This window comes from Drosophila willistoni, assembly GCF_018902025.1.
Source record: "Drosophila willistoni isolate 14030-0811.24 chromosome 2R unlocalized genomic scaffold, UCI_dwil_1.1 Seg167, whole genome shotgun sequence".
Classification (NCBI taxonomy): Eukaryota; Metazoa; Arthropoda; class Insecta; order Diptera; family Drosophilidae; genus Drosophila; species Drosophila willistoni.
The window spans coordinates 8,825,562-8,839,096 of NW_025814050.1; the positions used below are offsets into that span (position 1 = coordinate 8,825,562).

Below are 13,535 nucleotides of genomic sequence, written 5' to 3' on the forward strand. Positions count from 1 at the left end.
GAAATGCATCCAACGCCTGCCTTTTATACCCCCAAAAAGTATTCCAGATGTCCATCGCCTGCTCATTGTCATAACAGATAACTGCAAGCTGCTAGATGCAATAACAATACCATAATTCTCCTATCTTTCAGTTCACTTTGGGTTGGTAAAGGTTATACGATTCGCTGATCTCCATTAGCCTGACGACAATACGTCTCGTTTCTATCTGCATTTCAGAGTGGGGGCCCAGCTGTGATCCTCTTGCTTTCAGATAAGAATCGCTGCTCTTTGAGCAGATGATGAGGGCGTTGGCTGATTAGTTAATTAATTTGGGACTTGCCACCTGCTAGTGTGGGTTTATTTTTTTCGTTAAAGATCTTTTGGTCTCAGGTGTTGAGTGTCTACATCTAGCTAATGCAATTTGATTCGTATGTTTCATCAGAATTATTTTTAATAACAAGATTATGCAACATTGTATCTACCAGGAAATGTCTCTTTGCATTTATCTCCTTATGTTTTTATTGCATAAATTTATTACTTCATTAAAATAAATCAAATTTTCCCAGTTTTGTTAATTCTAGAAAATTATTCCAGAAAATAATTTTTCAAAAAAATATTCTTAAATCTTTCAAGCAATTAAAATTAAATTCAGTAATATAAGTTTTTTAAATATTTCGAATTTAACAACGTGACTTGCTAATTTGGAGGGGGGTTCGGTGTTCCGCATAAAGGTGGACAGAGGGGTCTATTCTATATCATAGTTTTCAGAAGTTGTTAGCTAAAAGAATTTAATACGGAATTTAATTTTTTAAATGACCCAATGAGTCCAGAATATTAAATTCTTGGAGAAAACTCATTAAAAAAAGAATAACCATTTAAAATAGTCCTAAAAAAGGATAAAAATTAGGATTACCCATGCAAAATGTATGAAAACAAAACGAATTTTATTCATTTTAAATATTTTACCTGATTTTCTCTTCTTTCCTTAGGAAAATCTATATGTCGACTATATGTTACGGACCTTTAGGTTACATGCAATAGTAAGAAATGACTCCTGTCATTCACAATTTAAAAAATCCATATAGGAAAATGTATTTAGTTTTCGGGTTTTTTCTAACTTATAATAGAACGATGTTCTTTAGCTTTTTATCTCTTTTTTTCGTGAAGGAACAAAAGAAAGTAATTTAAATCGAACGAATATATATTCGTTAGATATATATTCGTTAGATATCTAAAAAGTGGTCTTTCAACAAACATTTTTAAGACACAGTTCAGTTCTATAAGAAATAAGCATCGTGTTGGTCTAGCACAGGAAGTATCCAAGCCGATCTAAAATAAGTGATATAACATTAGAAAAGGCTTGCCTAGTATACATATATTGCCTGTCAAATATCTCTATTGAATGGGCGTTCGATTTTTTAAGATTAAGTAAATGGATTTTGGTTTTTGTAACATATATATTTAGTTTTGCAATGGCTTGTAAAATATTTTGATTACAACCAAAACTCACAGAGAAAGTTAAGCATCCGCCATGTAGGCTGTTGACGACGAAGGTTTTTCCTTAACTATGCAGTAAAAAAAATGATATTTGGCTTTCCTTTACCTTCAACGAGAATGCAATTTTACATAAGAAAAGGACGAAAAGGGCTCTCCACATTTAATAATTTTGCTTCACAATTTCAACATGTTCAAAAATATTTAAAACTCAGCTGTTTTTGGTACACAACAAGTTCGAATCGCTGAACGAATTTGTTGTTTCTATTAATTGTAGTGAAATTGTTAAGTGTAATTATGCAAATAATTTATTAACAGAATATGCTGCTTGATAGACAATCACAGATGTTTTAATCTAGGATATAACTTATTTAAAATCTATTAATTTAAACAATTTCTCAAGTAAATTCCATAACGATGCCAATTAATAAATAATAACACTAAAGTGATGAATTTTCATTTTTTTTTTGGGGTTTTTCTCACTTTTTGGCAAGTCAAGTTGTGTTAGAGTGTCATCGGAGCGCCAGCCTCAAGAATAAAGTGTCATCAGACTAAATATAAACTGACCAAAAGGACCAGAAGTGGTATAGACAGGCTAACAGCTGCACTTCCACCATCGTCCATTTCATCTGGGGCTGCTGTAGAAATACTGCTAAAACTGCCATCGGGGGAAGTTGTGGCCTCGGCACGATTGTCGGGTGAGTAATCACCACAGGTGGGAAAATTTGCTGGCACGGGAAGCATTTGATCATCATTGCCCACTTTAAAGACCAAGGCCATTCCGATTTCAGCATGGAATTCAATGTGACAATGGAAGAGCCAATAGCCTGGATTGGAGGCCTCAAAGCGTATGATGGTATAGCCGCCATCTGGAACAGTAACCGTGTCTTTTACTGGGGGATTATCCAGATTGCGTTTAAGCAAATTAAACTGATCGAGTTGTTTGATCTGAGTATAACAAGAAAATTTATTATTAAAACCCCCTCTTGAGATTCTTATTCTTTAGGTTTACTTACCATTTCAATAGTAACATTTTCACCCAAACGCTCCAGGCCCACAACTCGAAAAGCATTGCCATGCAAATGAAAGGGATGATTGGCATAGTAGGTAAATCCTTCATCAACTATAATCAACTCCACCACGGCGCCCAATGGAACCTGAAGCACATGATGACATTTACAGAACTCAGTGCGGCAATCGATGCCCTGCTCTGCCAGACTTGTGTCATTGCAGAAATCTGAATCGCTCAAGAGATGCCTGGACGGTAGCAAAGCCAACGATGGAAATTCCAATGTTATATGATTCAATTGTGGAGTGTACAACAGATTCGGTTGTGTCAGATTCATTTGCATGCCATACAAATCGTGTGAATGAAAGTCTGGATTATCCTTGGCATAGAAATCATAGTAAACAAAGAATTTGTAGTCCACTTCCGGCTGTAACGTATCATCGTCGATGCCCGAAACGTGATCATAGATGGGCAAGGCACGCATTTCGGCTGCTGTTTTGGTATCCGGATAGCCAGGTCCACGATTCATAACATTCAGCTCTATACCCTCGGCCTTGTGGGCATAGCTCAACTCTTCGCTTGGCTCCTCATCAGGTGCCCCTTCATAGCGTAGAATCGCCACCTGGAAGGCTGAGGTGAAGAGTTCGCTGCAGTCCATTAAGCCCTTGAGACGTATCCAATAGTTGCCCACCTCCTGATTGGCATTCAATACAAAATCAAAGCGTTCCCCGGAATAGGTAACAATGGAACCCACATCCATCGCTTCGATGTCATAGCTATCAGAATTTATGGCCGTCAAATTGTGTTTATCCATCGACAAGACAATAGGACAATTGAGATACTCGGCATTTATTAGACGAAAACGATAACGAAAACCGCGTCGCACGGTATAAACTTGATGGGGAACCAGCTCCAGAGGAATTTGATTCAGATTTCCTCGACGTTTACGTGAATGACTGGATGTCGAGTTGACCGGATGCAGGCGGGTGGTATTGGCTTTGGCTAGACGAGCCTGTCGCGGCAAGTTTTGGACTGCATCCACCTCAGATTTGGGGAACAGCTGCCTCTGTGCTGGAGCACCTGTTCGTCTTTGATGGTTTTGCTTGGCCTCCGCCCAGATGCGATTGTAATAACGTCCCCTGCCATTGATAAGCAAATTATGCGGCTTATTATCGCCACGGGAATGATGATGGAACGCAAATATACTAGCTCCCGCATCGTGTATCCAATCTTGAACGACCATCACATGTTCACTCAAATCGAAATCGTATAGTCCTCCATGAGGCTCCGTTGATTTCGGTTTCCGTATGACCAGGGCTCCGAACATTCCATCCCCACGTTGCATACCCGTATGTGAGTGCCAGAAATGAGTGCCAGAGTTGTCGGCGGGAAAACTATACCGGAAAGTGGCATGTGGAGTTATGGGGCATTGCGTGATATGCGGTGTTCCATCCATATAGGGTGTGCTCTTCTGATGCAAGCCATGCCAGTGTATGCTAGTGCTTTCACCCAGTAAACTATTCTGCACATCCACCACAATTTGATCACCTTCACAGACCTCAATTGCTGGACCAGGCATCATGCGATTCACCACGGTAATGCCTCGTTCCAGGCCATCGCCCATCACACAATGCTGACGTGCACAGTCTGTGAGATTGAGTGGACAATCATAGCAAGCCTTGGAGAACGTCTGATACCATTCGACAACAAATGTATAGTGACAGGTCATAGGCTCCCCATTCACCTGGCATTCGCGGACACAAGGATGTTGCCTATACCATTCCGCTGTCCAAATATCCTCAGATATCTCCTCTTGAAATTCCTCTGCCCGTGCTATAGGAACAGGTCGACAAATGGGACAACAGTTCCGAGTTTCTATATGCGGACATTTTTCGTCTACGGGTGGACAATTCCGCTGATAAGTGTTGATGATTATTTGACCATTTTCAAGTTGTCCACATTCCAACAGGGTGCAGTCGGCATCATTGTGCCAGGATTGACCCACACTATAGAGAGTATTGTTGTGCTGGCAATGAGTGCGAACACATTCACCGCAACAGCTTCCAGGAACTTTACGTAGTTCAGATCCCTGCAAAAAACACAAACAAATTAAGGTTTTGAGAGTTTAGGCAAAAGAACATCTGAGAATCGGCTTAAGAATCGTAACTTTTAACCATAGCTTTAAGATAGGTTAAGGATGAAGATTCAACATCGTTAGCAAAATTAACTCAAAAAATGGTTATGAAAGTAAACTTAAAGAATATTTAATTTAGAAAAAAGGTTCTTAAACTAGGACCAAACTATCTTAGGGAATGTCAAAATATATGCAGCTGCAATGGTCATAAGCAAGCTAAACTGCAATGGTCATAACTTGAAACTCAAACTTGATCACTTTTGGCATTCTTTCAAAGTGACTCATTTGCATTCAGACTTACATACATATATAATATTAGGTATATCTTCCTTTTGTATATCTTCTTCCATACTTTCTTATTTATCTTTTTTTTCACATATGTCGGAAAACCTTGTTTTATGTTTTCTTAATTTTCAACAGACTCGACGGCATCTGGTGTCATCTGTTTTTGAAAAACTGCTATTTATTCATTTTACTCTCTGTTAATGGCAAAATATTTATTTGGTTGATTAGCACAAAAATATGAGTACACTTAGTTATGTTTTTTTGTCTGTATGTCCGCCAATCTGAATCAATGCAAAGTGATCCTAGATCTTCATAGTTCTTTAGTGCGGTACCCATACCTAAGATATAGTCCCATACTTAAGGTATCAACTATAGATATTGGACTACTATATTAATCGGTCCAAAATTATATTCTAGAGCAATCAGTTTTGTTATTATTATTATTTATATTATTATCAGTATACGATATAATCGTAAACTGTTGACCTAACTATATATTACAAGCACCAGTAATGAAAACGATTTAGTTATCTTCTAAGCCGATAGCCATAGTATCGGCTTAGAAGATAACTACATCGTTACACTAGCCTGGAACTCGAACCCCGATCTTAGATGTTCACTTTGTCCACTTAGACAACTCATCTACCGAGGACTGTATAACTTTCTTATACATATATTAAACGATTGTTATAAATTTGGATTAGTTTTTAGCCTCTGTGCGAAATTTGATTTGACGACCATAATGAATTATTAGTCGTAAGGTAAACTGCGATTATAGATAAACTAGATAATTAACAGTAAAACAAAATAGCCTACATTTCTACAGTATTTTATCAAAATTGTATCATGTAAAAAACATATGATAACTTTACTCTGATTTGTAGGTCATTTCATTTTGTAGTCTACAGGTGTAGCCAGGGTAAAGATAAAACAAAAACTTGTATGGGTGTGCCTGGACTTGGTATATAGTACAACAAAGTGAATCAAAATATCACTGTATGTTGTTTAATGCTAATTTTGATGAATAATGAGATATATAGGCGTTAGAAAATTCCCTATAATGCAGGCAAAATACAAGTTAAAAAGTTGTAAAGAAATAACCTGATGACTCAAGTGGATATCCCGCAAATAGTATAATACTAACCAGTCCTCAAAGTAAACTAAGCGATGAGATAAGCATTAGGCGTGAAAAAGTAACACATATATTAATCTAAAACGGACCACTTAAAACCACAATGTGTAGCTTTTAACTAAATCCACTTCTAATGACTTTTATGCCCTCAAAGTTCTAATCACAATCATCGGAAGTCATGGAAAAGTTGTAATTTACTTACCACATCGCAATAAAACTCATTGCAATCCACCTGGGTGACGACTATGTGGGCTTGTGGGGCATCTGTCTCCACACCTGCTGCGCATGTGTACACCAGGCAAGGATCCCGTGCGCCAAACCAAACAGCGCCCAACTCTTTGCGATGGGTACTATTCTGCTCCTGGTATAGGCAAAATGTACTGCCTGCTGCTGCAGCTGCAAAAAATTAATATTTTATTTCATTATTTTGGTTGATTTTTTTTAATAAATTTAATATATGTTTTCGTTCTGTTTGCTTTGACAACAATAAGCCGAGCGCACATACAATTCACATGGCCATAAAAACAAAGCAAAAGCAAATACAAATAAAAAGTAATAACAATTCTTTTGTTGTCTGTGGCTGAAGAGCAAAGAAACAGTAAACACAAAAAAGAAAAAACAAACAAACGAAATATTGTCACGCGCTCAAAATTCGTAATTTATAATTCATTTAATTAAACTCAGAGTGCTGGGGGTAGGAAAAAATGTGTCTCTAGATTATTTGTTTGTTCTGTGTTAATTATTTTTTTGAAGGTGATTGAACTGCAATTACTTAAAATGACAGAAACTGCATAAGGCCATTAAGAAAGAGGTTAATGACAAAATTGTTAGAAAGAAGCTTGAATGACGATTATTTGTTAGGTGTATTTTCGGTTTAGATTAAATTTAGACGCTGTCTTAGTGCTTCTCCAATGATTATAATCTAAAACGCTTTATCACTACTTTATAAGCCTTGTTAAAGAACCAGCAACGATCTTACTTAAATAAATTATATTAAATTATTTTTAAAGTTGTGGGTTGTTTAGTTATCATACTTAAAGTTAGAGTTCATACTTAGCCATATTACTTGAAGAGATTCCATTGTCATTTATAAAACGCAAAGTATAATTAATTTCTTTACCTTTTTCTTTAATTCAATGTGAGTTTTGTGATTTTATAGACGTTGAATACTTTTTTATATCTAAATGTTTGGAACCCGTTTTTAATAGTGTATACTTTAATTATATGGTATCCCTTGTAAAGTCATCGAATACGTTTTGGCATTTCGATTCGAAATTTAATAGACTAAAATTTAAATAATATGACTTTGTTTAAGTAAATATTGTATTCAATTGTATTACAAAAACTTATATATTGTAAGTAAATAAATTCTCTATTATATGTAGAAAATAATTTTCAATATTTAATACGTAGTTATTATTAAGATCAAAAATCCCAAACAGTCTCTAAGTCTCTAAGTCTAGAAATATGTTATTAAAGAGTAAAGTACATTCAGAAGAATTCCATTAACGTAGGCAAGGCTAAAATGGAATGGAATGTTAAGCTATAAGTTCGATTTAATTGTTTTTTGATGGGTGAAATTAAACAATTAATCAGTGACTAATCGTTACCTAAAAAAGAGTCCAGAATTTACTTCAGAAAATCAGAACTTGTTTTAACCTTTAGATGCTTGAACATCTGTCAGCTTTATTACTATTTAAATATGTCACACATGCCAGCAGTTAAGATGTAAATCAGGTCAGGCAAATTATTAATTGCTGATTCATTTCACCAAGACAGAGAGACAGAGAGGCAAAGATAGAGATCCAGAGATCTGGCTATATGTAAAACTGGATCCGGTTGCACCTGCACTTTGGATAGGCTTATTCACAAGACATATACTATATCTGATTATTTGTTTGTGCAATGCGTAAGCATGATATGAACGATTTTATGCCATATTATTAGTATTCTTAAGCGATTTCAAGTGTTTGCTTGTAGACGGCTAATCTTCCTAAAGAAGCCGCCAGTTGGCATAATAGTCATAAAAAAAGAAACAAAAACTCAGTTATAATGTGGTCTTAATTTAGTAAAAAAACAAAGAATGTGAGTGCGATCACGTATACAAGCATACTATATGGAAGATAGTTCAGTTAATTAAAAAAAAAATAAAGCTTTGATTTAAGCTGTTAAAGAACACTTATTCAGCTTAAGATATTATCTAATCAGGTTGTGAATTAATAGCCAATATTCAAAATAATATTCAATATTTAAAATATACTATAAGTAAAGTATAGAATACTGATTATTCAAAACACTTTGTTTTCGTTTTGTTACTTAAATTGTATGTATCACTTAAATAATAGCAACACATATCCCTTGCTTTACCCAAAGATAAATATTGTATAAGTAGGACCCTGAAAAAAAACGTGTAAGTTGAACAAAAATTTGTATAAAATCTGAACCTAAAAAGTATCTTTAACAGTTAATAAGTTACAAAGCAAACATGTTCGCTAGCGATTAGTCTTCTCTATTTTTTTTTGGGAAAAGAAAAATAAATAAAATAACCTTTTGTTGCTTATTTCATTTGGTTATTTTGTGTTAAGCTTCTTCATACTGCTTAAATAGAGAATTAACATCTCGTTGAAATTTGATACCTTGATGTATTAACTACTCCCTTCTCCTGCTAGAAAATAATTTCCAAGTTTCTTTTCTAGTATAAGTCACTGCCGGCCTAGCAATATAGCGCCTTGGGGAGCCCCATGTTATCACGGTGCTCTTTAATTTTCACTCAATTAAATGTTGATTTTATGCTTATTCATTTACCAAAATATAGTTTTAAACAAAAGAATAAAAACCAAGGACAAAAATGAATTTTAAAAATTTATTATATTGTTAAAATTTTAAATCTTTGCTAATATATAACCTTGGCAAATTATAACCGATTTTCGAAAATCTCAATTTAATGTTTTTAAATTTAAATGTTAGTCACGTTCGAGTTTTCTTATCAAGCAAGACAAAAATGCCAATAAATATTCCAAAATATTCCAATAAACCTTAATTTTATGAAGCTCTAATACGGTCTATTTCTAAAGCATTTAAATTAAAATTAAAATTAATGTATTTATGTGTTGGTAAAATGTTTTTCAATCTTCATTATAAACTCCAGAACTAATTTTTTTTGCCAATCTTTGCAAAATATCATGATGTTTAATTTTTTTTTGTCAAAAATCGTATCGATATCATTTTTAAATATGCTGCAATTTAGCAATTTATGTTTCAAAATTGGAAAAAAAAAATATCTTTCTTATTCATGGTATAACTTTCTAACATTGGAAAGTGGATTTTGAAAAAATTTACCTGTAAATGTATTATACTTATAATTCTCGATGTCAAATTCAACGACATTTTCAGAACTTATATTTTTGTTTTGATTAAAGTAAGTAATTTTTCCAAAATATATCTCTTTCATTTCAAAAACCGTGCGAGATCAAAACCGTGTTACGAACATGTGTACATTTCTCTATATATTATGTGTTATCGTGGACTTAACAAAATTTATGACTTAGCTGGTTCTACTACAATAAATAAGTGCGAGCTCTTGGGATGATCGCAAAATAATTGGTGGGTTTAGATTTTTGATTTCTTATCATTTCTAAGTAATATTATGACATTGAAGGCCAATTAAAAATGTATTAAAAATAGTTTTCCTACTATTTTCTTACTACCAGCAATTTGCAATTAATGTTGAGATGATAACAATATTGTTATCGAATCACTGATTGCAGAACTTTTATATATATATAATTTGAATCTCAACAAATTTTTAAAAATTTAATCATTATAAGAATACACATCAAATTGTTGTCGAATGAAATTCAAAAAATTGAACATCATATACATGTCTTCAGATATTTTGTCTACTTTTGAAACGCAAGTTTTTATTGATATCAGTGGATCACATATAAACATATAAACTAACTAATGTCAAGGAACTAAAATGTAAATATTTGAATATTCAAATATTTTGATTGATGTATACATATATGCAGTAGTTAACTATTCGATTAGTTAATCTTAAATAGTTGAAAAATTTGCTTTAAAAATTGTCAGTAAGCAGAGTGTATATAAGATTCAGGTATGTACATATATATGTACATATATATGTAATAATGAACTGTATTTTTAAAGCATTGGTTTTCAATTTTTCCACAATTTTTTTTTCAACACATTATGATTTTGCATTATTTATGTGACGAAACATCATATCAATACATTTAGAATTTGAATGAAAAATGGTTTTCTGTGGACACATGTGCCTCTCGAGTTCATCCTCTTACTGAGCTGTTGTTATTCGTTTTTATTTGCCGTACACTTACGAAATGAAGTATATTAGCTATGACTAGAGACCTGCACTATAGAAGAATATGTAATATATAATATATAATATATAATATATAATATATAATATATAATATATAATATATAATATATAATATATAATATATAATATATAATATATAATATATAATATATAATATATAATATATAATATATAATATATAATATATAATATATAATATATAATATATATATTAAATTTAAGTTTCTACATCTTCAATTATTCGAATAATTGTAAGGCATATTATTAATTACTTTATTCTTTAAATTTTTCAATTCATTTAAATCTTAAAAAAACATGCAGTTTAGTATTTTGTATGTTTACTAGATCAATCTTGCAATTGTTTATAAATTTCCAATTTCTTAAGTAATTTCTAGTATTCTAAGTTAGGGTATTAGAAATGCCGATATCTTATGTTTTATGTCAGAAGGTTATCATTGGTTAATGTTTGTTTGCTTTTGTCTAACGTCAGCAGCTGTTTGGCATATAAATTACATATATGTACGAGTATGCGATTTTTACATCCACTCCGTTAGGGCCATTTCAAGCATTAACGGCTCAAAGCATTTATTGACTACTCTTTTCTCTTGGTTGGTGGCTGTCTGGCTCGTTATGGCCATTATTATGATTGCTGTTGCCTTTGGTTTTGCTTTTGGTTTTTGCTTGTTTTGTTTTTAGCATTTATTGTTAAGTACTTGCGCAAAAACCAGAAAAAAAGCGAGAAGCAAGATGTGTACGAGCATTTGCCAATAATTGTTTACAATGTTTAAATATTATTTTTATGCTAATGAAGACGATTTATATTGGCCAAGGTCTTCTTTCACAAAGAGTGTGAATTTTTTCTAATTGTATTCCTAGGTGAAGAAACTACAGCACCTAATCGACTTGGCGATACCCAGTAAAATGGGTATTACTATCTTCAGAAATATAGTCACTTAAAGTAGTGAATAAAGCATAGAATTACAATGTGAATTTTTATTTTCTTATTTACTGATTTAAAAACCTTTTCCATCTAAAACTTGAATTTAAAAACGTTTCAGAGTCATATTATTTCAAAAGTTCTTTTAATTCTTATCACCTACCCAGAGTTCTGCATTGGTATCATTAAAAAACTCTTTAAACTTATTTAATTACCAATAATTTTTACTGTTATTTGAAATCATATTACAATTATAGGGTATTAAAACTCACCCGTTGCGGCATTTACAGTTTTGAGACCACTGTTGAGACTCACAAACTGTGGTATCAGCATTATTAACATGACTGTTAAACTTCTGTTAAGCTGCATGTTGCTTCTCATAGCCAACTTTAGTTTTGTTTGTTTGTCGCTCATTTTGTCATAATTATGGTTTACGTTTTATTTAATTTGCGGTTATTGGTTGTTGTAATTATTTTTGCTAATGTTGTTGTTGTTGCGGCTGCTGTTGTTTCTAGTTTTGTGTTGGGGTTCGCAAAAATATTATATTAACACAGTCATCAGAGGGATCCAAACGAGCAACAACAAAAAAAAACAAAAAACTCGATTTTTTCCCCCTCTATAATTGCCGGTTATTTGTTGTGGTCGTTATATTTGGTTTTTGGCTATATTGGATTGTTATGCGGAAGTGTTTGTTGACTTTGTGGCTTCTAATTGGCTGCAAATGAGGAAAAAGTAATGACATATAAGAATATTATATAGGCAATTGTTTAAATTATAATCAATATTTAATAGGTATTTATCGAGGCTTAGTGTTAATACAATAATTTAAATCACATACATGCAGAGGATTAAGGCATGAAGAGAAAGCACAACCTATATATAACATATAACTACTTCTAACGAATAACTGCTATTGGTAAAGTATTTGGAATGCAATTACAATAAAATGAAACAACCAATAAATGTCTAATAGATTAGATACTTAAAAATATATTTTAAAAGTGAACAATCGAAAATTAGGTACTTGGATATCAAAATCGATTGAAATATATATTAATTAAAAAGTATTTTTTGGATTCAAAATTATTAAATATATAGTAATTTCAGATGATATTATAAGACTTTCTTAAAATCCTTCATATATAATAATAATGCTAAGGTTGTATGAACAGACTTGTTTATTGGTTTTGGGCAGAATACTTGCTGGAATTAGACCCTTGAGATATGTATGTAGATAATATAGAAATATATGCTTAGATTAATACTGTTTATATGGCCTATATAGGTCTTAATCCATCCATTTAATTTAAAAAGTTTACGAGGTAAGGAAAATGTTACCCTTTTCTCGTAAATAAGTTTGCTATTGACCCGAACACATTCATGTCCCTTAAGACCAACTATTCTATATGGTATATGTATGTATTTGTAGATAGAATGTATGTATATATATACACATTCTGTATATTAAGTTAAGTATGATTTACGGTTGACTGTAAATATCACTCATACGCTCACTGTTGCTATTAGCCAGATGCCAGGGCCTATCAGCACATGGCCAAGTCAGCAGACGAGGCTCAACTCACACACACACACAGACACAGTCACAGAGTGAGAGAGAGAAACAAAGCACGTACAAATTTAATTAATTAGCACGCTGTTCCTTTAACAAACACACATACATACAAACATATACACCCACAGCACACACACACACACGCACAGCCTCTGACTCACGTTCGCTTAAGGGGACGGACGTTCATAAGCCAAATGTCCAGCCTGGCTGAAGATGGCCATGAATTGAAGGAAGAAGCAGATGAAAACCAAACTCCAAGGAGCTTGCGTTTACACACACACACACACACACACACACACACACACATACACGCAACGCATATAAAGAAAATTGCGCATAAATTATGAAAAGCAAAAGCAAAAAAAAAAAACAAGATAAATAAATAAATAAAGAGAAGTAAAGCGAGCAAAAACATCAAATTTGAGTAAAGCATTTTTCATATGAAAAAGTTCTTTGGCCCCGGCCTATTATACATTAAACCAACTTGCTAATGCCCTTCACAAAAGCTAACATTTTTGGAAACTCTAAAAGTTTATAGACTAAAAGAAATGAAAAGCTAAGCAGGTATCCCGTGTGCAAGAAACTGGTTGTATGAACTATCCGATCAATCCAATTTTGTGGATTATTTA

The 13,535-nt window shown here is 33.0% G+C and overlaps 1 protein-coding gene across 1 annotated transcript; it reads right to left on the minus strand.

Moving 5' to 3' along the window:
- Nucleotides 1-1,758: 1,758 nt before the first annotated feature.
- Nucleotides 1,759-11,820, minus strand: LOC6643826 (L-ascorbate oxidase). The gene is made up of 4 exons (XM_002067054.4): nt 11,606-11,820; nt 6,236-6,429; nt 2,490-4,571; nt 1,759-2,421 (listed from the first exon to the last, which is right to left on the minus strand). The coding sequence occupies exons 1-4, from the start codon at nt 11,745-11,747 to the stop codon at nt 2,020-2,022; spliced, it is 2,820 nt and encodes a 939-aa protein (XP_002067090.2). The 5' UTR covers nt 11,748-11,820; the 3' UTR covers nt 1,759-2,019.
- Between the last annotated feature and the right edge of the window lie 1,715 nt (nt 11,821-13,535).